General features: G+C 35.0%; 1 protein-coding gene across 1 annotated transcript; it reads right to left on the bottom strand.

The window, feature by feature from the left end:
* Positions 1-327: 327 nt before the first annotated feature.
* On the bottom strand, positions 328-25,294 carry LOC144966560 (histone H2A deubiquitinase MYSM1-like). The gene is made up of 16 exons (XM_078903227.1): positions 25,026-25,294; positions 22,203-22,296; positions 20,699-20,769; positions 16,756-16,900; positions 16,432-16,530; positions 9,035-10,049; positions 8,028-8,211; positions 7,345-7,475; positions 6,128-6,243; positions 5,264-5,341; positions 4,781-4,900; positions 4,024-4,210; positions 3,388-3,515; positions 2,468-2,600; positions 1,893-2,053; positions 328-1,439 (listed from the first exon to the last, which is right to left on the bottom strand). The coding sequence occupies exons 1-16, from the start codon at positions 25,073-25,075 to the stop codon at positions 1,026-1,028; spliced, it is 3,126 nt and encodes a 1,041-aa protein (XP_078759353.1). The 5' UTR covers positions 25,076-25,294; the 3' UTR covers positions 328-1,025.
* Positions 25,295-26,708: the final 1,414 nt, after the last annotated feature.

Below are 26,708 nucleotides of genomic sequence, written 5' to 3'. Positions count from 1 at the left end.
AATGTTTTAATTATAATTAATTTCCACACTATGTATGGAGTAGCAGCAAATTCTTTTATTTTTTTGGAGTAGCAGCAAATTCAATTTATTTTGGAGTAGGAGAAAATTCATTTTATTTTGGAGTAGGTAGCAGAAAATTCATTTTATTTTGAAGTAGCAGTGAATTCTTTGATTTTTCGGATTATCATGAAATAAAAACAAACCATCAGATTTGGAGCTACATAGCAACAAGAACTGTTTATTTGCAATGTTGAATTATTTATTCATCCATTGCAATCTGTTTTATGGGGATTATAGGTAATGATTATTTGTCAATAACAGAAAAACTTTTTTTTTTTAATTTCAAACAATTTTTTTAATTTTAATTTTAAAAAAAAAATCTAACAATGTTGAATAATAGCTATAAACTATATCAATGTGTTTGTCAGTCATTTCAGTGAAATTTCTGAAAATTTGAAGCAATTCCATGCCATAGTCATTGAGATATGGCCATTTTAGTACATGCACTAAAATGTTGAAAAGGCAGACCAGAATTGGTACTAAAACATGTAATCAAAACAAAATCACAATCGAATATGGACCCACATGACAAGAAACACTCTTATTTTTGCAATGTTAAGTAATTGATTCATTCATTTTTTGATTTTTTTGATTTTTTTGAGTTTTAAAGTAATATTTAATAAACAATAATTTGAAAAAGAACCACTTTTTTGTAAAAAAAAAAAGTAAAATTTAACATTTAATAATTTAAAAAAATTTTTTTAATCATTAATAATTGCCCGCAACTACGCCAATGCATTTCTTCTTTATTTAAGTGTGTTGTCTGAAAATTTGAAGCAATTCTATGCCATAGTCATTGAGATATAGGCATTTTAGTGCATGTACTGAAATTTTGACAAGGCAGACCAAAATGGTTGTGCCAGCAGGGGAAACTACTGGGTTTATTGGTGTGATAGTAAAGTGTTAAAGTTCCAAAGGACTAAAGTTGTTTTATTTTTTTTCTTTTCCTAAATATTTAAATAAAATTAACTGCCTAGAACAGAACTGCCTTGTTGTTCAAAGACAGCAGGACTGAGATTGGAGGAAGAGGCCAGACTCTCAAGAGTTGGAGACAAGGGAGCTGACTGGGAAAACTTTTCTAGAAAGATCTGCTCTAACCAATGAAGAACCTCATTCAGCTTGCTCCTGTTTGCTAGACTGAAAGACGACAGTGCAGACAACCCTGCTGCTGGGAGAGATGATGACGATGATGGAGATGGTGAAGACGATGAAGTTGATATGGTAAGTGAGTGATCTGTGGTTGTTGTTGTTTGGGAAGATGATGATGATGATGATGGCAATACCCCATGTGGCTTCCCAACTTCTGATATCATTTTCTCAACTGTGGGATGTGACTCATCAACAGGAGGTACCAACAAACGTTTTACTGACTCAAGCATCTGTGGAATTCATATAAAAATAAAATTCAGGATGAATTATGGATAAACTCTACCACATACAATTTCCTTCTTCTTCTTCGTGGTCGTTGTAGTAGCCTCTTAAATTGAGGATGCGGACTACAGTTCACATTTATGAATTATGAATGTTCAACTTGACTGTTCTCCCATTGATACTTCAGCTGACAAATAAGGTACAAAGCTAAATTTGGTATCTTTTGAAAGGGGAAATTTGAAGCTATATTTCTGTCCCACTTTAACAATCAAAACTTGGCATTAATGGGGGCTAAATGCTGTTAAAAATTTTACAGTGGTAAAAAATAATATTGTTATTATTATAAATTCTAAACTAAAAAATGTAACTGACAGAGAAACTTTTTAGAGAATAAAGTTACACATCACAGTGAGATCTCAAAATTTATGGCATAGGGTTACAGAATTAACGATTAGACATACCTTAGACAAGCATGTAATTCCTAGGGATGCCTTGTACTGACAAGATAACACCACCCGATTAACATAGTTTGAGTACTTCTCTGCCAACTCACTGGCAGGTCCCAAAATTTCTCTAAGATTGTCCCTGTACACAATTTGATACTCAAACTTATAAGGAATATCTGAAAAAGAAAATAAAAAAAAATAATTCATATCCAGTTTTAACATTGCAATGCAAACTAAATACAATCAAAACAAAAAAATAATGACGATACATAAAATTGTACTCCTTGGACAAACTTAAGTCTCAATATCTTGAAAATGTCTGAACCTAATAAAACCACTCACTTATAAATATTAAGGGGGAACTGAGTATCCCTTGTTGTCAATAATCAATAATGATAAAACAAGTGTAAACTTAATAACTCTACCATGATGTTTATAATTCTTGTTTCCCCTAACATTTTTTAAAACTGAGGCCTATAGTGATCTGAAGTTCAAAATGTGAATAAACAAATTCCAACAATATATCTTGTAGGTATATAATAACATTAAAGCAGATAAATAAGTCTAATATGATATGATACAAAACTTACTACACAGGAATTCTGAACTGTGTTCATCGCTAATGGTCAGGCAGCGTATATCAGAGAATGTTGATTGGCATGAGGTATTGTAAGGACTGATGATAACCCCAACAAAATGATTGCCTCCTTTGGAAAACCAGTACTGAAATTAAGAGAGAAAACAATGACAAAATATAAAGATGGAAATTAAAATCATTTATGTATATGAGAATAATTTGCAGACCTTGTGAATACAGTGGTGTCCTCTGAAATTTTGCTTTTATAATCTTTCAGACTTTTCTTTAGTTATTTAATAGATCTGCCACAGTAAACAAAAATAAAAAATAATAATAAAATAATAATAATAATAACAAATAATAATAATAATAATAATAATAATAATAATAATAATAATAATAATAATAATAATAATAATAATAATAATAATAATAATATAAATAATAATAATATAATAATAATAATAATAAATTAAAAAATGTAAAAATTTTTTTAAATAAATAAATTAATTTTAAAATATATATAAATAAATTAAATTTAAAAAAAAAAAAAATTAAAAAAAAAACAAAAACAAATATATATATATTTGATTAAACAATCCGTGAAAAAAATCTGCATCAAATCAAAATGCAGGATTTTCTATCAAATATTTCAAATTTGTCACTTTCGAGTATTTTAGAAGTAACAAGAAGTAACTTTTGATCATTATTCATTTCTTACAAATATACCTTCACAAATTTTCATCTTAAATTTTGGTTTCAAAATCTCAATCTAAAGAGTATAAAATCAAATTTGGCAATGTTTGGTGCATAAAATTAAAATTAAAAAAACCAACTAACTAAACTAAATGTCTACCAAGTAAACCTGCATTATAGCATCAACCTGATTTGAATTTCTGTCCTTTGTGAAAGGATAAAGTCATATTCACTAACCTGAAACTTCTGTTGAGTTTCTATATCCCTTACAGACGGATCGGGACTGAATGTTGGATGAGAATGATACCAACCAACCACCGACATCCCAACGTCTTCTATCTGTTCACTAGCAAGTGTTTGGGACACTGCAGAAAGTCATATTAGATGTTCAACTTAAAATAAGTGTCAAAAGATACATTATTCATTCTTTGAAGGCCCTTAATAAATTCAAATAAAATTAACAACCAATAAACAAATAATAAAAAAAAAATAATAATCATAATAATATCCAACAATTTGATGTTATCAACATTAACAAAATGGTATTGTTGTTGCCTTTAAGTTAATAATAAAATGATTATATTATAAAGTATCCCACATGGAATTACACAAAATAAACACAAAACTTGAAAATTTAAAAAATAAAAATAAAAACCAACTTGTTAAGTTCATTGGAAGTAAATGTGTTAGAGCTGTAAAAATACCCTAAATCTCGATTTTATTTTGTTCATGATACCTTACAATATCCACCTTTACAGTTTTCTCAATTTTCATTTTACCAAAATAACAACTTATCTTGTTCTCGTAATCAATAAAATGAAACAATATATTTTCCTCCCACAGAGTTATCCAAAGAAGCATAGAGCAGTTTACCTGGATCCATCTCACATTGCATCCCAGTGCTCATACTTTTACAGGGCACGGCCATACTTATAGTCAAACATTTGGTCTCCATATTAAAGCGACCCCCAAGCATACCAATCACCTCAGTCTTGGAGATATGGGAATGGATGTCCATGATGGAGAGTGCAGTGTTGAATATTTCAATTTTGTACGGCTCCTTGTGGAATGATAAAATAAATTAAATGGCAACTTAAGGCCAAAACATTTATCATCTAAAAATAAAATATCTCAAATGCAGTTTTCTGGGCAATTAATTGCAATAAAGGTTATATTCGATGTAATATGGATATATGAGTCAAAGCAAAATGGTTGAACACTAATTATTGCAATATTGAATGGGTTACAGTTCATAAAAGGTCGGTAAGTGTCATCAAAATCAGAACAATTCATTCTCAATTGTTATCTTTCATCTATAAACAGTAGGTACATTTTTTCAATACTCCATAGGCGATGGAAATATGTTTAATATTACCTTTAAGTCAATGGAAAGACTATTTCACTTAATTTGATGTGCACCGGTAAGATTCTCTAAACTAAGGGAAATCTCTCAGGTGAAAAGAATAAATAATTTTACTTTGTTAAGTAATAGAAAAGAATGGAGGAGATTTTTTTTTTAATTCTCATAAGAGGTAATCTGTTATTCAGGGCATCGGTCATTCTCAACTGGTCTTCATATTCTTATTATACTGGGAAACAAAATTTGTATCTCTAAACTTATCAAACTTACCTTATTCTCTTCTGTGAAAGACAGACAAGGTACCAACTTGAAAGGATTATAAGTTTGCTTCATTTGCTTTGTATTCCTAACCTTGCGACTTTGAATTTTCTTTTTCTCAACAACATTGTGCTGTAAAATATATTTTTTAAACATTGAAATTAATAATGTAAAATTCTAATAACTGTCACAACTGCTTTGTCAATTAGAGCATCAAAGAATATAAAAAGTATTAAAAGGATACAATGTGCTTATTTTATAAAATAAAAGCATAAAACACTTTAAAGGTTTTAGATGAAAATGAATTGCAAACAATGGGCAGACATCTGTCTTCCCTTTTTTAACAAAACATAACCCCCAAGAAAGCAGATATGATTTCTTTAAAAGTTGAGGATGGCTTGAGAGAATAAATATATGAAATAAAGTAGTCAATGTTTGTGCAATATCTGTGCATTGTCTAACTAAAAAGATTTAATTACATAATTCCCAACTTACATCAATTGTTTTCCCTTCCATTTCTTTTTCATCTACCCATAATCCGCTTTCATCCCGAATTCTTCTTTTTCGAGGTCTCTGTGTCATATCAAAATACAACAATGGAGTGTTATCGATAACAGTAAAGTCGACGTAGAATATAATTAGTAAAAGCATTTGCATATAATAAGTTTACCTAGAAAAGCTTTCTTTGAAGCAAAGGAGAATCAATTTTCTCATAGTCATCAGATCATTTTCAGTGATATTTTTTTTTTAAGTTGTCGTTAATTTGTTTCTCTTAATCTATCTATTGACACAACATTTACATCTGAAAAAATAAAGAAAGAGAGAAAGAAAGAAAGAAAGAAAGAAAGAAAGAAAGAAAGAGAGAAAAGAGGGAGGGAGGGAGGGAGAGAGGAGAGAGGAGAGAGAGAGAGGAGAGAAGAGAGAGAGAGAGAGAGAGAGAGAGAGAGGAGAGGAGGAGAGAGAGAGAGAGGGAGAGAGAGAGAGAGGAGAGAGGAGAGAGAGAGAGAGGAGAGAGAGAGAGAGAGAGAGAGAGAGGAGAGAGAGAGAAGAGAGAGAGAGAGGAGAGAGAGAGAGAGAGAGAGAGAGAGAGAGAGGAGAGAGAGAGGAGAGGAGAGAGAGGAGAGAGAGAGAGAGAGAGAGAGAAAAGAGGAGAGAGAGAGAGAGAGAGAGAGAGAGGAGAGAGAGGAGAGAGAGAGAGAGAGAGAGAGGAGAGAGAGGAGAGAGAAGAGAGAGAGAGAGAGAGAGAGAGAGAGAGAAGAGAGAGAGAGAGAGAGAGAGAGAGAGAGAGAGAGAGAGAGAGAAAGAAAGAAAAAAAAGAAAGAAAAATTTTTTAAATGAAGATTCACATAAATTGTTCACCATAAATTCTGATTTTGAAACAGGGAAAGAAGCCATCAATTCTTTGTTCATTCCCTTGGCCCGGCTGTTTGGTCCACCATTTATATTCCTTTGAGGATTTCTATATGCCGCTTGTTCTATATTTAATACAAAAGCATTTGAAATTATGAAAATGTATTTGGAAAACATAAATGAAGAATATTACTTTACAATTAAAATGTTTATATTTCTAACATACTTTACAATAAATTTCAAAATCAGTGGCAATTGATGTAAAATTGTGTATTACACAATTCTTGGTGTTAAAACAAGTAAATAAATAAAATCAAAACCAAAAACTGATAATGTAATTAGATAGACAGAATATTTCTCAAATTACATTATCTTATTTATGGTATTCACGGTGGGATTTCAAAATTCACTTAATCTAATTACCAGTAGAGCAACATCTTGTCCTATGACAGTTAAATTTTAGCAGAATGAATAATTGAATTTACGTTTATAATATACAAAGCACCAGACTTCTGGGAGGTCACAAAACCGCCAACCCATAATGCTCATAAAACATGATTAGATAATCCAAAAAAAAAAAAAAAAAAAAAGATTCCCTTTTACTGAAATCCAAAAAACACAAGAGATACCCTTTTTCAAGACATTACCATCAATTGAATTTTAAAATTCAGATTAACCTTCCTTTAAACTCAAGACCTCAGTACCTACAATTATTCTTGTATCAATTTTGATGGATTAAAATTATTTTAAAAAACAAACTCCCTTTATTCACCCCATCCGGAAATTTGTCTTTAGGTATTCCAAGGGAAGACTGGAATAACCCAGCCACATTGCCGCGCCGCAAAGTGAGCTAAGGTGATGTGACTTGCTCAAAGCCACGCAACGCGGCGGGTGATCGAACTCAGTACCTTTTGGGTACGAAGCAAAGACCGTGCAGCTGAGCCATGCTGTCCCATAATTAAGTACATTAAGTACTGAAATTCTTTGCAATGGAGAAATATATTAATGCCACAAAGGCCACAATGAAGGTCTAAAACGACTGGAAGAAAGAGAATTGAGCAAATTTGAACCAACCAATCAAACATAAATCTTTGCTATGGATAATGCAACATAAACAAAATGCATTATAATTCACACCCTATATGACGGAATTAATTTTTTCCTTTTGGAACCAACATTGAACTGGGAGATGAAAGCAATAACAAGACACTGGTTCCAAAACTCACCACACCCAAAATTAATGGCTCCAACACATTCTAGATATGCATGTATACGGCCTATACAATTTACATCCCCACAGTTCTTCAGGCCTGGTCTCACTGAGGTCTTATTAAGGTATATAGGCTTGTTTTTCAACCTGGAACGAAACATTTTTTTCTAATTAAAATATCTTTCCTCTTTGTCCACGTTCAATATCACTTAACTTTTTTAAATAAATCAAGTATTATACTGAATTTTGACCACAATGGCTTAATACCATTTGTGACTTATCTTTTGAAACATGGTAATAATTAAATGTCCTCAATCACTATATACTAATTTTCTTTGACTTTGACTGACTCTTGTGTGAACATCCTCTGTTCATAATTTTTGAAGGTGTTGACGCTTTTCTTTCTCTTCTTTTTTTTATCATTAATCTATTAAGAATACTGTCTCTTTTACCCTTCTTATTTTTCTAAGACACTGAATTTCTGATCTATTAAAATCATTTGCAAAATTATTCTTTCAGAGGTAGAACGTAACCTATGGTATCAGAAGGAATTTAGCAGATTGTAGGTGATCTGTATGAGCACTTTATCAATATAAATTTACACCAAGTCTGTTGTTTGGGCCATTTGCTATTTTAATTTTGGAACGATGACACATTGCACATTTTAAAAATACAGATGAAAATATAACAATTATTTACCAGCAATCTACAATGTAACTTCTGATCTTTAGATATCTCTCTGGGGTTTTAGGTGGCCTTCCATCAAAGAAATCAGAATGGACTTGCTTTTCTTCCTCCGAGATAAAATCAATGGGAAAAACTTTCTCTTCTTCTGGAACTTCAAATTCAATTACTTCCCCTGTTGCTGATAGGACTCCATTTACTGGAATAAAATATGAAAAAAAAAAAATCAACATTAATTATATATTATATCCATAAGCATTTCAAAACAAACAAACAAAATTGTTAAAAGCTTATAACATTTTTTTTTAAATCTATAATTAAAAACAAACATTCTCAGGCTTAGACAACAGATATTAGAAAAACATTCCAAGTCAGTTATTTCAGATTAAAAAGAAGGGTGTGACTTTGAAATTAAGCTCTAAAATCTAGATTATAAAATTAGATAGGCACTGGTCATGCTAACATCACTATAAAGGAACAACAAAAAAATCCATGACAAAAAAAACAATAACAATTTCAACAACAACAAACGAAAAAAAAAACGAAATAAACATTGGAGCAGAAACAGGAAAACAAACAAAAGACCTGGAATATGAACAAGAGGGCATCATTAATGGTCTCGGAGTGATATTTATTAAAATCTAGAGGGAGGAAAAGATCAACAATTCTTATGAGAGAGATGTCACAGCCCAAAATATGAAGGAGAAAATAGAAATCAATCTAGGGTGCAGTTGAGATTTTTCTGACATCCCCCCCGCCCCCCCCCCCCCCCCCCCCTCCTCATATCCACCCAGCAGTGATTGGGTACTTGATAGGGTCTTTTAGATCTAGTGGAAAGCACTTTGAAATAGACAAGCACCTAGCAAAAAGTACTTTACAATAGAAAAGCGTCTTATTGAAAGGGTGGCAAGCAAATGCTCTGCTACTGTTCATTTAATATTATAGAAACCGGGATATGCTCTCGCTCCATTAGCCTTATAGCTCTAATGAACTATTTTAACAAATATCTTATAAAACCTTACCAATATTCTCAATTTTGACACAGGAATCTTCATCATCTTCAGAGTCTTTGTCCACCTCATATTTTACATCTTCAACTGTCATATCTGGATTGCCTGAACTTGATATTAGTTTTTCAGAGAGACTGTTATTTGAGATCAAGCTATCATTTTCAGATCCAACCTGATTATTCAAAGGACATTTTTCTTCCATTTCTTTTTCATCCCCTTTGTAAGGCATTTCCGTTGTGATTGGTTTCTTATGGTTTGGAATTGGGCCGACCTTTGCAGTTGCAGTCTTTTTTGGCCCCACCTCTATTTGGGCAGAACGAAGGAGTTGTTGATAAACAGATGTTGGTGAAGCTGATCTACCAGTGAGTAACGTACTGCAGTCATTATCGTCATCATTCTCAATGTCAACGTCAATATCAATGTCATCATCATCTGAAAGTCGTGTATCTTTTGTCAAACTTGAGTTGCTCGCATCATTATTTTCATTTGAAAGTGAACTTCCATTGGATGATGAGTGAACACTGTCAGATCTACCACCTTTGTGCCTTTGTTTCAGAATTAGATTTGCTTCATGTTCAGCCCCCACTGTTCCGGATACATCTGAAAAAGCAAGAATTTTTCCAGGAGGAGACTCCTTCTTTTTCCGAGATTTTTGTAGCCCTTTTTTCTTCTTATCTCTATGATTATTTTTTGGTGTTTTGCTAAGAGGCTGATTTTTCTCTCTATTTTTACATTCCATTCTCTTTACTTTTGAGGTATTTTTTGTTGATCCCTTTTCAGGCATGTCTTTAATATTTCCGCTTAAAGATGGCTTTGTGGGTAAGTCAGCTAGCAACTTCTGTGCTAACTGCGATTCTTTAGAAAGAGTTGAGGCTTGTGAAGACGATGTGGTGACTGTGACTGTTGGTTGAGCTGTTGTCACACTTGCAATGGTAGCAGCAAGGGATGATGGTGTGAACAAAGGAGTCTCTGTCATTGACTTAAGAGTTTCCATTTCCATTCTTTCCATTTCAGCTTTTTTCTTGGCCTATAATTTAAAATGAAACAAAAAAAGAAGAAAAGATATAATAAATCATAAGAAAATGATAGTACAGTGGACTCCGGATAAGACGATGCCCAGGGGAACCGTGAAAAAAATCGATTTAACCGAAAATCAACTTAACCGGAGTGTAACCAAAATGAGCAAAAATGCATGTGAACAAAGCAAGCCATTCTAGAATAAGTAAGGCCCTTCATGTCGCGCTTTTCGCTGACGTTGCTTGGTCGCGTTGAATTGACCAGAGAAGTAGAGGTCCCGGTAGTGGTCATCAGAGGCTCTTTCTTATCCCCAATAGCCCCAAAGAGGAATCATCATCATCATCATCATTGCCTTTTTCACCCTGGGTCAGGGTATAGGCCACAGACAAACAGTTTCCATCCTTCTCTATCCTGAGCCAACTTTTTTATCTCATTCCAGGTCTTACCACTTCTCTGTATATCAGCTTCTTTAATTCTTCTCCATGTTCCTCGTGGCCTTCCCCTTGATCTTCTGCCCTGAGGGTTCCAGTCCAATACTTTCTTTGTTATAGTTGAGTCATTCTTTCTAAGCGTGTGTCCAATCCACCTCCATCGTCTTCTTCCTATATCCTCTCCTACTGGTTTCTGCTGTGTTCTTTTCCATACTTCTTCATTTTTTATTCTATCCATCCATTTTATTCTGAGTAGCTTACGCATGCACCTGTTTACAAAAATCTGTACCCTCCTTATACATGCCTGTGATGCGTTCCAAGTTTCACATCCATACAGTAGGACAGACTTCACGTTTGAGTTGAAAAGTCTTAGCTTTAGTTGAAGGGAGATATCTTTAGTTCTCCAAACTCTGTTCAAAGATGTGAATGCAGCCTGTGCCTTTCCTATTCGTGCTTTCACCTCTGCTTCCGTGCCTCCATCCTTGTCAATTATACTTCCGAGATAGCAGAAAGTGTCTATATCTTCGAGTTCCTGATCTTTTACTTTGATCTGCTCCCTTTGACGCATACCTATCCTCAAGACCTTTGACTTTGCAGGGTGTATTCTTAGACCAATTGATTCCGAGAGGCTGTTTATAATTGTGGTTTTTGCTTGCATCTGGTCCTGGGTGTGGGACAAAAGAGCCAGATCATCTGCAAAATCCAGATCATCCAACTGTGTCCAGGGGGTCCACTGTATCCCATTTCTTCTCCCTTTGGAGGTTTCCTTCATTAGCCAATCAATGGCAAGGATGAACAGGAATGGAGAGAGCAAGCATCCCTGCTTGACACCAGTCTTAATTTCAAAGCTGTCAGTCAGCTGATCTTCATGTACAACCCTGCAACTTGATCCTTCATACATTTCCTTAATGAGGTTTACTATCTTTTCAGGGAGTCCATAATGTGCCAGAATTTTCCACAATGTTGCTCTGTCAATACTGTCGAAAGCCTTCTCGTAATCCAGAAAGTTGACAATAAGAGGAGAGTTCCATTCTATAGACTGTTCCACTATGACTCGCAGAGAGGCAATCTGGTCGGTGGTTGAACGGTTTTTCCGAAAACCTGCCTGTTCGTCCCGCAGTTTAGCATCTGTTGCATTCTTAATTCTCTCTAAATAATACGGTTGAAAACCTTTCCTGGGATAGAAAGAAGAGTGATGCCTCGATAATTATTACAATTACTGAGGTCCCCTTTCTTTGGAAGCTTGATAAGATGTCCTTCCTTCCAATCCTTTGGGAATATCCCGTCATTCCAGATTCTCTCAAATAGTGGGTGCAGGGCCTCAGCATTTCTTTCCGCATCAACTTTTAGAGCCTCCGGTGGAATCTGGTCTGGTCCAGCAGCTTTCCCCCTTTTCATCTTGTTAATGGCACCCACAATCTCTGCTATCGATGGTGGATCACAGCTAATTGGTAGCTCATTCCTTGCAGGCAAAATTTCTGGCTGGTTGTCTGGTGGTGGTCTGTTCAGAAGGCAGTTGAAATGTTCCCTCCATCGTTCAGATTGAGCCTCTTTTCCAAAAATAGTTTTCCCATCTTTGTCTTTGACTGGTACCTCTGGTTTCCCATATTTTCCAGCAAGTGTCTTGGTAGTTTGATAAAGGATCCTCATGTGTCCTCCAGTCGCTGCTGCTTCTGCTTTCTCTGCAAGTCTGTTCATGAATGCTTCCTTGTCTTTCTTCACAGATCTTTTGACTTCCTTAGCTATGGCTCGATACTGCTCTTGTGCATCCAGTCTTGAAGCCCTTGTTCGGCTTGCATTCACTTGTTCCTTCCTTGTTCTCCTCTTTTCAATAAGGTCCAAGGTGGTTGGACTTATCCATTCTTTATGTTCCGATTTCTTTACCCCCAATACCTCGTGGCAAGTTGTTATGTAAACTTCCTTGATCTTTGCCCAATGTGACTCTACATCTATGTCCTCCTCGAGCTCAGTAAGAGGTTGGAATCTATTACTCAATTGTAGTTTGAATTCCTCATTCTTTTCCCCATCAAGTGCATTCACCTCGAATTTTCTTCTTGTATGTGATCTGGCCCCGTGTTTTCTAAGTCGGAGCTTAAGCTTTGCCAATAGCAGGTGGTGGTCTGATCCAACATCTGCCCCTCTCCGTACTGTCACATCTTCCAATGAACGTCTGAATCTACGAGAGATACAAAAATGATCAATCTGATTCTCTGTCACACCATCTGGTGAGACCCAAGTTGCTTTGTGGATCCTCTTATGGGGGAACACTGATCCTCCAATCACCAAACTGTTGAATGCACAGAAATTTGCAAATCTCTCACCATTATCATTCATTTCTCCCATGCCATGACGTCCCATGATACCTTCATAGCCTACGTTATCCCGTCCCACTTTTGCATTAGCATCTCCCATCAATATGTTGATGTCTTTCCTTGGCAACTTGTCAATGACTTGTTGTAGCAGACCATAAAATGTATCTTTGTCCTCATCTGTTGCATCATTTGTTGGGGCATAGATCTGTACAATGTTCATGCTGATCTTCTTACTCCGTGTTGTAAAGGACGCCATGATGATCCTTTCTCCGCATTGTTCCCATCCTCTCAGTGACTTCTGGGCAAACTTGCTTAGAATTATTCCTACTCCCTGTGTATGAATCCCGTCCCCTCTCCCTGAATATAAAATCTTCTCCCAGACTTGAGGTGTTTCTGTCCGGATTGTATCCAGTGGGTTTCGCTTACTCCAAGTATATGCAGCCTGTATCTTCTCATCTCAGTCACAACTTGAGAGCTTTTCCTGCTTCATACATGGTGCGAACGTTCCACGACGCAATTCGAAGCTGCTTGTTTGGCGAAGACGTCATCGGGTCAGCAGAGTCCTTTCGGCTTTGTCTGTTTTCCTTCATAAATTCTGTAATTCCAGAAACTCTTCGGTCGCCCAAGCTAAAAAAAGGATTTGGTTTGTCTGTCTGTGTTTCTGTAACGGTTTGAGTTTAACGGAAAGGGGTGTTAACCCTTTGCCAACCCCCAACCTGGAGGACCAGGTGACTCAAAGATGGGGGAATCACACACCATTAGTCGCCTTTTACGACACGCTGGCTTGGCGTTGGGCTATTCTTGACCCTCTCAGTTGAGGGACCCCGGACACCACACGGGGAAAAAGAGGAATCAGAATACATAAAAAGCTGAATTTGAGATCAAAAAGCGGAATCAACTTACTGTTATTGATTATGACATGTTTTGCAACAGAAAATGTAATAGACAATCCAAAAGTACTCAAATGATACAAAATAATATGTGTAAAAATGTGCAGGTTGTGTAAAGACTAAAAAGGGGGTCAAATAATAATAGAGGACACAGGTTCTGGCAGTCTCAGAGCAAAGCATTGAATGGATGGGTTTACCCCCCCCCCCCCCCCCCCCCCCCGTTTCAACACACACCTAATCAAATCAAACGCTCATGCCGGCACACACACACACACACACACATTCACACAAATATACAGGGCTAAAATTAAATTGGGGGAAAAGGCTGACCAAATGCAATAATATTACAGATTGGAGCCAACATATAATATTACCAAAGTCATTGACCTCATATATTGGCGTCAACATAATAATAATAATAATAATAATAATAATAATAATAATAATAATAATAATAATAATAATAATAATAATAATAATAATAATAATAATACTTCGGTCAACCCCTCTCCCAAAAATATAATATTATCCTACATCATCTGCACACACTTTGAAGGGACTAATCAGACACACAAAACGTGATTTGATTGACCATAAGAGATGCTGATGAAATAGACCATAGCTCACTGTTTTTTTAGTAGAGATTTTATTTTTCAATTTTCCTTGATTGGAAAGGTGAAAAGCGGAATTTTTGGCTTGAATGCAGAATGTATACCAATTAAGTGAAATTATTCCGCGAAAAGCGGAAGGGTAGGAGCCTCTAAGTCAAAGTCATGCTTCTTGTAAATTGTCGAGACAGAAATAGCTGGTATGCCTATTTCCTATGCGATGATTTTCTGTCGCATGCCAAACTTTTTAAATGCATTGATAGGCTGAATCTTCCTTTTCCGCGATAGGTTTGCCATTGTAGTTGTAGACTTGAATTGAATTCTTGATAAAATTGATACTAATTAAGAGGACCATTACATAGGATGGCCTGGGATTAGAACAAAAAAAAAAATCTTGGAACTTGAACTTGCGACAAATGTAAAATTTGAGATGGAGAAATCAAAGTTATTCAATACTGCTTATGTACATTGAACACGGATGTCAGGCAAAGCACCTTCATCACATCGATGTGCGTCAATCATTCGCGGATATTCTTAACCACGGAAAATTCTTACTGGTAGCTTTTTTAACCAATGGAAATACTTGTTTATTTGTGATTTTATTGTGGTCATGAGTGATATGAACATCGACTTAAGCGACATTGACTTATGTGGAGTTTTTTTTTTTTACTAATGTTATATAGGAAGAAGGGGGAGGGACCAAGAAAAAAAATCGACTTGGGTAAAAATCGACTTAGGCAACGTCGACGTATCCAGAGTGCACTGTAAATGGTTGTGTTGCTCTTCAACAGGGGTTACTGTAAGATCAGAGTTAAGGACAATGGTAAAAGCTGGTAATTATTATTTTACATAGAAATCATGATAGTCAAAATGACAATGCCAACTACAGGCCTGTAAATGGTTGGTGAAAAAATTGTTGGAACTCTTTGAACACGCGAAAATAGACACAACAGGACAAAAATATGGACACAACACAGATACGACACGTCAATTGACTAGTCAAATCATGTCACTTTCCCCTACTTATTTATAACGAGGTCCTTATTTTACGGTATCAAAAAAAAAATCCCAATTATTTGAAGTCCCAGGTCTGAGTTAGTTGTAAAATGAAAGGAAGAGAACAATTCCTACCCTTTTGAAGGATGTGTATCTAGACGTCTAGTGCTCGACACGGGAAGCTGCTTATCTTCGCTCCTGTTTGTGTTAAATGTTAACGCAGATTCTTTCGTTTATTTGGATTAATTCTTATAGAAGAAGAAGAAGAAGAAGAAGAAGAAGAAGAAGAAGAAGAAGAAGAAGAAGAAGAAGAAGAAGAAGAAGAAGAAGAAGAAGAAGAAGAAGAAGAAGAAGAAGAAGAAGAAGAAGAAGAAGAAGAAGAAGAAGAAGAAGAAGAAGAGGAGGAGGTGGTGCGGTGGTGTGAGAGCTTTCGAAGAGAAATAATTATTTCGCATTATTTTTTTTTTCCGTCTCACATCAGGACGGAACCAATAAAATATGCAAAATAGAGAGAAACCTTCAGGTCCGGTTCGACACACTTCTGTGTGTGCGTTATTTACTGACTAGGTGTGTGTGTGTGTGTGAAGACGACTCGCGCGAACTTCGCGACCTCTCTCTCGCTGGCTGTGGCACAGTAGCCAGGCAGTGAATACATACACGTCTAGCGGAGCGTGTAGGTGGCATGATAATATTATAGCTAACTGATAGACGGCATGATTTGTCTTTGATGCGACAAATAAAAAGTATTTTTGTTTTGGTTTTTTTTTAAGTCGGCATTTGAAACGGAATAAAATATTTTTTTCGAGGAACGAAATAAAAGTCTTTTATTTTCTTTTTTATTGGTTCTGTTCTTTGGCACTTATAGAGCAAAATCGTACTGTCGGAAATTCGACAATAGACGCAAGATTTACAGGCCTGCAACTAGAAGACAAAGCTATTTTATTATTTCATGATGCCAAAATATCACCCTTTAAATTTTATATTTGATTTCTACTTCTCCTAAATTTTTGAATCAAATAAATTTTTAAAATAAATTTTAATAAAACAAAAAAGAAATAAAAATGGAAAGCATGAAGAACCTCTTACTTTGACAAATCTGAATTAATATCAAAGCTTTTTAGTCAACAATATAATATGTTAAGAAACCGCCCATACCAAATTCTTCATGTATTGCTGAGCATAGTTCTTGACTTGTAAGCTTGTACGCGTTGGAATCAAACTTGCAATCTTGCTCCAGCTTCGGCCAAAAATCCCCTGAAAATAAAAGTATCAAAATCTTCATAGATCAATTGAATAAGAATGACGAAATAGAGAAAATAAATCTTCAAATAAAAGAATCAAAACCTTTTCTTTTTTTCAAAATGAAAGAAATGTACAGTTTTGCACAAAAAACTTGAATTGATATTGCTAAATAAAATGTATATAGAAAAAAATGATGGAAAGTATTCCCAAAATAAAATGTTCATATATTTTACCTACCATTCCTCTTAGAAATGAATTCTTTTCCTCTTGGGTCCATGGACTTTTATTGGGCACAGTCGTCTTACTTGTTCCAGCAGTCACTAAAAGAACATTTTTCTTGATGCTAAGATATCGGGAAGTTTTTCGCCCATATAAATACTGTCTGAAATACTTGTTAAGTACAAATTTTCACATTAGTATAATCATTTAAATAAATAAATGCCTGTGCGTAATAAGCCTTCAAATTCTATGACTTGTCTAAGTAAAAACCCACTTCATATCATTAATGTTTAAAAGTTAAATTAACAGTGGAGAAAAGTTGCCGCATTCATATGAGGGCACCTCTGAGCTTTATTATTAGCAATTTTGATTGCTTAAGGTTCAAAAGATTAATCTCTATCTCAATTTCCACTATAGTATGATATTCAGTGTGCAATAAAGCTTTATTTACCTACAGTGTGTGGGTTCTCCACTTTTAAGAAAAACAAAATCAGCAATAAACTGCTCTGCTTCTGAACTGGTTAATACCCATAATTCTCTAGATATGGTTATGAAATGTTTTTGTTTCTGTGTATCAAAATACAGTGCAACCCTTGGATACCAACATCGCCCAGGACTGGAAAATTATGTCGATATCCAGGGGCTTTGTTATTCCAGGATTTTAAAGATGACGAAAAAGGGGGCGTGGTGAGACCTGTTCAATGCATAACAGTGCAATGGATGGACTAGTGCCTGAGAGAAGACACGTCCCAACAACGTTAGAATGTCTATTTTTCCAATTTACAAGGGGTATACCAGTTACACTTTCACTCTCCAATTAGGTATGGAAAACCCAAATTTAGATTATATAATTGTTGTCTTTAAGTTGCATGCACTAGGTAGAACTTTTTTTCCTGATTAAAATGGTATAAAAATTATTAAAATTGGTTAAAAATTAAAAAAGATATGTTATTTCGAAATTTGTAGAAAATCGCCCAAATTTGGGCTGCTTTGAATCTTGAAAGCAACCTTTTGTCCGTTTTCAAAAAGCTGTATTTTCATAAATATTCAAGCCAGACCTCTGTAACTTTCTAACAATACACATCTTTACATCTGTGTATTTTTTTTCCTGAGCTCAACTCTAAGTAAAAAAGAAATAATTTGCCCCCAAAGTAGCTGACAAAGCCAAAATTGTCAATTTCAACACAAAGTTACGAAATATCAGCAATTGTGCCCCTTGCCTGAGCTGGCGTATGAGTGAAGTGAATATGGCAAATGTTTTAGTTGTAGTTTTGTTTTCAGTTGGCTGGTGAATGCAAAGCTATAAATCTTGCTTTCGTATACATCATTTTAAAGCTGATATTTTAAACTTTCTTTTGATACCAGAATCGTCCAAATTTTCAAATTTTTCTTAATTTTTTAATCAATTGAAAGTTTTTAACTTCAAACTTCAAACTTTGAAAAAAATCATAAAAATGCGAATCTGGTATCGAATGAAAGCTTGTTCAATTTTCTTTCTGATGCAGCCATTGACATTACTATTAATAGCGCTGACGCGATCAGCGAGCGGAGAGAAAAGACGACTGTCAGCTACGGTGTTCGAGTAGCGGAGCACCAGTTCAAAAATCGGAGTTTACCCCTCTTCTTCAACTCAAAGCCATAAAATAACGGCAAATCCTATGAAAAAAGCATAAACATTTTATAAAAGATGAAGATTTGAGATTTAATTTGATACCAAACACGTTTTATTTGACGGACTGAAAATGAGAAAAAGAGAGTGACGATTTGAGTTGAAATTCTCGGTTTGCCAATAAAGCCATGACTCGATCAGAGGGTTTGTCGTACCTACTCCAATCTGTATTGTCATTGTTTTGATTGTAAACAGTGCTTAAACGCCACTTAAGAAAACTAGTTATCAATCAAGACAATCAAGTGCCAATATGATAATACCGTACAATAACACAGCTAGTTTTGATTTTTATTCAAATCCATGGGATACTGCTGATGAGTTTTGAATACCAAAATTTTATTTAAGTGCACCAAAATTTACAAGCAAATAAAATCAGTTGATCCACATCTTGTATTATCAAAAAGAAAAAAAAACTAGGTACTAACCACAATAATATAAAATTTTGACTGGAGTTTAGAAAAACAACTGATTTTTCAAATGAAAATAATAAAGTGAAAGAGGCTGTTAATAACAGTGATATTTTTTCCCCGGCTATTCCAACATATTATAAGACCATAAATATCCATAATTGCTCAGTTGGACACGACATTGTCTGATATCAGTTAACCTCCACTGACCTCAGACAGGTCGCTAACAAGGAAGGTTAATGGACCCTTGAGAATTCCATCCACTAATACATTTCTTTTGCTGTGGTTCCATATGAACTAGCGCTGATTCCACGCAGTGTAGTAAACATGCTTTCTGATTGGTAACGAAGCGATCTCATTGGGGGAGGGGGGGAGGGAAGTGTTTTGTATTGGTTAAGAGTACAAGATGACGATGGTCGGGTATCAAGTACCAATATCAAATGCCAATTATTGTAATAACGATGTCGCTAAACAGGGGTTTTACTAAAATGTATTTTAGGGGTTTTATTACCAATAATATATAGTAAAAAAATCGTGACCAGAGGTCTATGCTGCTATCCAGGGGTTGTCGCTATCCAGAGGATTTGATATCCTTGCACTCTATGTGACTATCAATGTCAACCGATCTTTTCCACTGCCTTTTTTTTTTGGGTCATCACTTTGAGGTAATACTCCCTCCACTCCATTCGTTTCGCAGGGTTCCTACTGCAATTCCATGTTGGAATTCAAGGAGTTTTCAAGGTGATTTTTTTTTTTAATTCAAGGATTAAAATGACGAATTAACCCCTCGACAGTTTAAAAAAAGTTTCTGGTATTCAAATACTCTGCCTTTGCTGCCATTTTGTCAGCTATTTTTTTTTTTCACGATCTGAAATCTCATTCCCAAATTTTGCTTTCTTTACTTTCAACAACTCTGAAAATTATCTTCTCTCCCTCCCTCTTCCTCTTTATAATCTTATCAACCGTCTCTTCAAAGAATTCGTCTGTAGCCAGCCCTTGAGATGTGGAGGTGATTCTTATTATAGCTGTGGTGGTAGGGATGATGATGTGGTGGTTGTTGCAGTAGTTGGGGTTGGGATAGTGATGTGGCGCTTGTTTTAGTTGTGGTGGTAGGATGGTGATTGTTTTATCAGTGGTGGTAGGGATGGTGATGGTTGTTTTATTAGTGTTGATAGGGAAGGTGATGTGGCGGTTGGCATAGTAGTGGTGGTAGAGATGGTGATGTGGTGGTTGTTGTAGTAGTAGTGTTAGGGATGGTGATGCAGTGGTTGTTGTAGTAGTGGTTGTGGGGACGGTGATGTGGCTGTTGTTGTAGTGGTGGTGATAGTAGGGATGGTGATGTGGTGGTTGTTGTAGTTGGGGTGGTAGGGATGGTGATGTGGTGGTGGTAATGATGATGTGGTATGGTTGTTGTATTCATGTTGGTAGAGGTGATGATAGTGTGGTGGGAGTGATGATGATGTGGTGGTGGTGGTACTGATAATGAGGATTTTGTGGTTGTAGTAGTGGTGATCTCAAAAAAATTCAAGGAGTTTTCTCCTAAAATGAAATTCAAGTAGTTTTCAAGGAGATCTTCCAAGTAATATCAAGAACAAGGAGTTTTCAAAGAGTCCTTGAATTTAAGGAGGCTGCAGGAACCGTGTTTTATTGCTAGTCTCTCAGTTTCTAAATCGTTTGTCAACATAACGATCAGAAAAACTGAAGATATCTAGATAGTTTAGATTGTTCTTCAAAATAACTTTTACTCTTATTGTGTGGAACATTTTTAAAATGACCTTGTGTCACAATCTTGAATATTTTATTTGATCCCTAAATTCAAGCCATTTAATTCTAAATCTTTAATTGATGAAATATTTTATTTCATTCTATACTAAGAAAAAGATACTGTTCTTCTAAGAGCATCTTTTCAATTGTTGCTTTTGATTTCTCATCCATGCAACTGTCGAGAGACCAACCCTAGAATTTGAAAGAAAGAGAGAGAGAGAAAAAAAGGAAAATGAGAAGGTTATTATTAAACATAAAACCATAGAATAAAAGGGAGAAATTTGACTCAATGCAATTTTTTAAATGTGTTTTTATTCTTCTTCCAATTTGTCCATCAAAAAAATCGCTTGAGTCAAATTTCTCCCTTTTTACAAAAACCGCGATTGTATTGTAATGGCTTATAGCATCTTCCTGAAATTTCACAATAAAAAAAGCTTGAATAATGATCGAAAACTATGTAAAAGACAGGATATTTCTATCACATCTACTTTTTTAGTGATTTCAATTCTGTATCGGGTAGTAATAAAAAAAAAAACACCCTGCATATTTTAGTCCTCTGGATTTCTTTCAAATCAAAAATACAAATAAAACAAATCCTTACAGGTAGACTGTCAAAATTTATGAATATGAATTGAGAAACAAAAAAGATTATTCAAAACTGTGATCAGAAATACAACATCAGAGAAAAATGACGCAACATTGCAGAGAGTAAGAAGGCAATTAACATTGCTATTTGTCCAGTCCTTTTCTTTGTAAAGTGTCTCTATAGATAGTATGTGCTTGGCTAAGAAGCTCACAACATTACCATCCGGAAGTATAACGAACCAACACACAAATCTCTGTGTAACCATGAACTTTTATATTCTGGATAATACAGTTAAGTGAGAATTACTCATAAAAGTGGATGGCAAAAAGCAATAACAAAGACCTGAGTGACGTCAACTTCATTCTATCTATAGTAAATTTGTCAGTCTCTGTAAACAGCATTTTGTAAACTAATAAAGATCCACTATGATTTGAAAAAAAAAAAAATGTTATGAATGGTTGGATTGTGAATAGCCTTTTTATTTTGACAGCATACTGCAAAGAGATCTGATCCTGCTTAAGACAGTTTTCTTTCTTCAACAGTTCAAACTGCAGAATGGTTCATTATGGCTTTGACAGATATGTAACTGGATGTGCATAGAGTTTCCTAGGCATAGCAACGAGTGTCTTCTTTGAAGACTTACAACACGCAAATGCTGCAATAATTTGCATCATCTTTTCGCAGATACTGAAATTTTTAGGTGTTGTTACAAGATTTTATATTATTCAAAATTCCACTCATCCAATTATTTTTTTATTTTGCAATTCTATTAAGAATAGTTTTAATAGTAGTGAAAATTTGGAAAAGATATCATTATAACTTTTTACAAAAGAAAGAAATAAACAGCGGCGCATTTTTTGTGATCACCTGAAATATATTTTTTTAAATAGTTGACCATATTGATTAAAAGAAGTTTAGGCATTTTACTTCAATAGAAAAAAATCTGAGATGTTTTATCAAAATTTGAATCTTGCATGGAATGGCACAGTTCTATTCCATTCAAATCATACTTTATATTTCATTATCATGTTCACTTCACCTGCTCCAACATCCATGCTGGACTTGTAAACTCTGGTAATAAATTTGCACTTTTGGATGGAAGCTCATTAGCATCATAGAATTCATCGCCAAGCCTGTAAAAACAAAATACCAAGATGATGATATGAAGAGCATGCTAAAAATATAGGAATGACCATTGTAATGCCTTATCAATTCAGGTGTGGATTCAAAAAACATATGTAAAAATTATATTATACCCAATACTAATATAGGTTTTCTAGGGATCATGGCAGTATAAAACAAACTCATTTTACAGCTATAGCAAAACATTAAGTTCTCCAATTTATCGCTTTATCTTCTAACATCTGGAGTTTTGTTAACCTTGACTGCTATTTACCAAGAATCTTCCTAAATGAAAAACTCTTCAAATGTATAAGTATTCATTGTTTCAAATTGACCATTATTCGTTTGAACATTATTTTTACTTTATGATATCCTCTTGTGAAAATGGAATTGTTAATGCAAAATCATTATACTTTCAAAATATTGAGGTAAACATGAGCTGAGAAAATTGGATGGAGTAATTGTGGTAATTTCACATCAAAGTCCTGTTGAAACCGTTGGGTTAATTGAAAAACCACTTAGCTGGAACAATTTTCACTTAAGCGGCTCACACTGTATTGGAAAATCTCACTAGACAATATCAGTTAAGAGGTTCTAACAACTTAGGTGACGTCTGTGAATTTCAGTTTTTGAGACAAATTACAAGACATTACTTTAATAAAACATCACAGTACATAACTCACTATAACCTAACACAGGCATGGTCTTTTTTCATAACAAAATCTAAAATTAAGAAAGGTCTTCCATCAGTCATAAAGCGGTTGACCTGATGAATGCTGAAGTGAATCTGATATTGTCTTTGAGTAGGTACTTTGATAACTCAAGTCCAGAAGCTTATAGGCTCACAGTAAGATGAAACTCATTTTTGGAACTTAATTTTTGCCCCTTTATTGTGTTGGTCACACTGACGTTATTTATGACCCTCGGTGCCTAATATTGGTATCAATTTAGGACACAAAACAAGCTTTCTAATGTTGTTTTTTTAATTCTTAATTCCTTATTGTATTTCACAGAAAGCAAATAGAGTAAAAATTTTATCAAGTTTTAAATTACTAGTATTAGAACTTTTAAAATTAGAAATACATTTTAATTATATTGGTATATCGATAGACAAATAATTGAAGACCAATCTCTGCCAAACTTAATAAAAATTGCAAAAATTGCAATTTTATTTTACCAAACCTCATAGTGTTTTCAATTTTCACATAACCCTAATTTTTTTTCATACTTACAATACACGAGAATGACCTTGAAAATGATACTTGTCACTTGCCATATATTTTTTAATTGAAACAAAATCACTGGTGGGCCAATTCTACCGTAAAACCCAAACTTTTCAGATCGCTGTGAGGTGCTGGTTTGGAAACAGCAAAGAGATCACAGATACTCTCTGTAAAATTGACTAAAATTTTCAACAGACAAATATCAATAAGTTTGGAACTGTTTGTCATAGAGAAACAATTCAGGACATTCGAAAGAGTTCGAGGAAACTGTGTCTTCGTAGAAACCATACTGGAGTGTCAGTCTATTTCATGCTACAGCTACAGAAACCAGAATAAACTTTGAATCCAAGGGACTAACTGCTGTGTAGGGCTACTTTATTTACCTCTTTTATGACAAGATGCAGGACTTTTGGTGCCCTTATTTTAGGCTATATATATATGGCATGGGACTGTGCTCGCCTTTAAATCAGACATTAAAAAAAATTCTAATACTTAGATAGAGGTTGCAATTAATGTAAATGTTTAGTTTTAGTTCCTTTTGTGATATCACTCAAAGTTTATGCTTACTATAAAGTAATAGTAAACTCCTGGGTCACGTCTTGGCAGGAAATGACTGGTGATCTGAATATTTACCAACTTAAAACATGCATCACTTTCTTGATAAGAGGATTTTCTTTTAATTCATAAAAATTATGAGTAGGAAATTTAAAAATGATTCTTTTACTTTTGGCGGTGAACATGACCACATAATTCAACTCTTTTAAAAAATGGCCTGCGGTCCCCGCTGAACTGCTGACACTGACAAGTCCCAATCCCATCTCAATCCATCCATGTCCATAAATGATTGAAAATTTTATCAATGTGCCTAAAAATCATCTAATCTAAATCTCTGCTGTGTAGTGTAATGATTAAGTGTAATGGCAGTGGAGAAACACAGTTTTCCCCCCGATAATCTGTCTCTGCTGACTGTTTACTGAAACTGACACCCAGACACCCTGTGCTACTGTTGTCATTTGTTTATTAAAAGTAAATTAAGTTTTAAGTTTACGCAGAGGCTATTTTTACAGTTAGTCATAGTCAGTTACTGTTTACAGTCCCAGTAGCCAGTGCCAGTAGTATCTAGATGAAGGACGGTACTCCATCAGTCAGCAGATCTAACACTAACACTAACAGTTCCATATGAATATATGAATATGATTCTGCACTGGGCTGTGGCGGTTGATAATCCAAGACCGCTCCAAAATTCCATCCTCAGAAAAGGACATATCAATCAATACAGGTCTTCAGAAAGTTAAGTCTAAGTACGGTTTAAGGCTTTAGGTCTAAGTCTAAGTCTTAAACTTAAACTTAAGTTTTTATTGAAGATGTATGTTGAGTTGAGTTTCGGTTTCATGATCAACTTTCGATTCCAACAACACTGCACGTCGAAATTGAGATAAAGCGGGTGCCTAACTGCCAAATCAAACTAATTACTTTTTTTTTAAAGCATGCGATAAGGCGACATTTTATAAACTTACTCTGATTTGAGATCAAACTCTCCTTCGACATCAATATCATCATCCGCCATTTTGTCTTGACGGACTCTAACCGTTGCATTGTTATTGTCGGAAAATAAGAAGAGCTCCAATAACCTCCCTTTTGTTTGCAGAAGGAAAAAAATAAAAGGAGAAAAAAACAATCATAGCTTTCTGAACTTGAGAAAAAATCTTCAAGACGACTACGACCGCCACTACCAGCACCACCACCATCACCACATTATCATTACTACAACCACAACTATCACTACACCAAATCGTTACACAACCGGCACCACATGCGGTTATGTCGTCAAGTGGTATGACACTCGCTTTCGGATCGGAAGGTCCTCGGTTTGAGCCTCGCGCTCGGCGCATTGTTGAGTCCTTGGAAAAGGCTCTTTAGCTACATTCTCTCATCGTACTCATGTGTAAAATTAGTACCTGGCGTTAACAGCGCTGTCTTTGTCCGAAAAGGCGTATTATCGCCTAACAGGCGTCTGTCCTGTCCTACATGTTAAATGTTGCTGTTGACCAGGGATCCCTTGAAAAGCGCTTTGAGCACGTTTAGTGGATATTGCGCTATATAAAAGCTTTTTTTTTAATCCCGGCACCACATTAATATCATTTCAACTACTATCGCATTATCCTCGTCGTTATCGTCGTCCTCATAATAATAATAATAATAATAATAATAATAATAATAATAATAATAATAATAATAATAATAATAATAATAATAATAATGATGATGATCATCATCATCATCAACATCATCATCATCATCATCATCATCATCAACAACAACATCGTAATCGTCGTAATGATGTCGATAAACACGTGGACAAATCCTGCATGGCATGCTTATGTGTTTTAAATCACTGTGATTTTTATTGAATGATGTTGCGTTATAGTTATAGGATGTTGTCGAATGTTTTTTCGAAGTAGAAATCCATTCGAAAGATTGCTCTACCGTGGTTCCTAATGTGTTATTTTGGTTCACGTGCGACTATGTGGTCTTGTGGTATGACACTCGCTTTCGGATCGGAAGGTCCTGGGTTCGAGCCTCAATCGGCGCATAGTTGAGTCCTTGGAAAAGGCTCTTTACTCACATTCTCTCACCGTACTCATGTGTAAAATGAGTACCTGGCCGTTAACAGCGTGTCTCTGTCCGAAAAAAAAAAATGTAATATCGCCTGTCAGGCGTCATGTCCCATCCTAAATGTTAAGTGTTGCTGTTGGCCAAGGACCCCTTGTAGAGCGCATTGAGCACGTTTAGTGGATATTGCCCTATATAAAAGCTCAATTTTAAGCTCAGTTTAAATAATATTCTCTCCTGACGAAACCTGCCTGCTGATATCTTTAAATTTTTGGTCCAATGCGGTCTACATAATTATCTAGGGCTGGTGCCTCTGAAATTGTTACAATGGGTAAGATAACTATTTTGTGGGTAAGATGGGTTTTTTTATTCTTTTCTCTTCATAACAATGCTTTCTTTCGAATCCTTTGGATTTCCACGCTTTTTCCAGTGTTTATGATATCATCTGGACTCTAGACAACTGTGTACACACTTTATCGATGACGTCGAAATTTAGCAATTTTTTGTTGGTTTCCGTTAGGTACAATACAACTTTCCAGGGTTGCCATTTTGGCCCTTTTTAGGGCCAAATCCGAGATTTTTGGCCC

Source organism: Berghia stephanieae, chromosome 1 (assembly GCF_034508935.2).
Source record: "Berghia stephanieae isolate SIO BIC M18660-M18661 chromosome 1, UCSD_Bste_1.3, whole genome shotgun sequence".
Classification (NCBI taxonomy): domain Eukaryota; kingdom Metazoa; phylum Mollusca; class Gastropoda; order Nudibranchia; family Aeolidiidae; genus Berghia; species Berghia stephanieae.
The sequence above is the reverse complement of the archived record's forward strand: the minus strand, read 5'-3'. Positions and strand labels throughout refer to the sequence as shown.

Bases quoted from the DNA above. Each gene is read 5' to 3' on its own strand.
- LOC144966560 (XM_078903227.1), bottom strand. From the start codon at position 25,075: ATGGCGGATGATGATATTGATGTCGAAGGAGAGTTTGATCTCAAATCA. The intron at 8,212-9,034 runs GTAAGGTTTTAT...ATTTTATTCCAG, and splicing joins TGTCAAAATTGAGAATATTG to TAAATGGAGTCCTATCAGCA. The intron at 3,516-4,023 runs GTAAACTGCTCT...GACTTTCTGCAG, and splicing joins GCAATGTGAGATGGATCCAG to TGTCCCAAACACTTGCTAGT.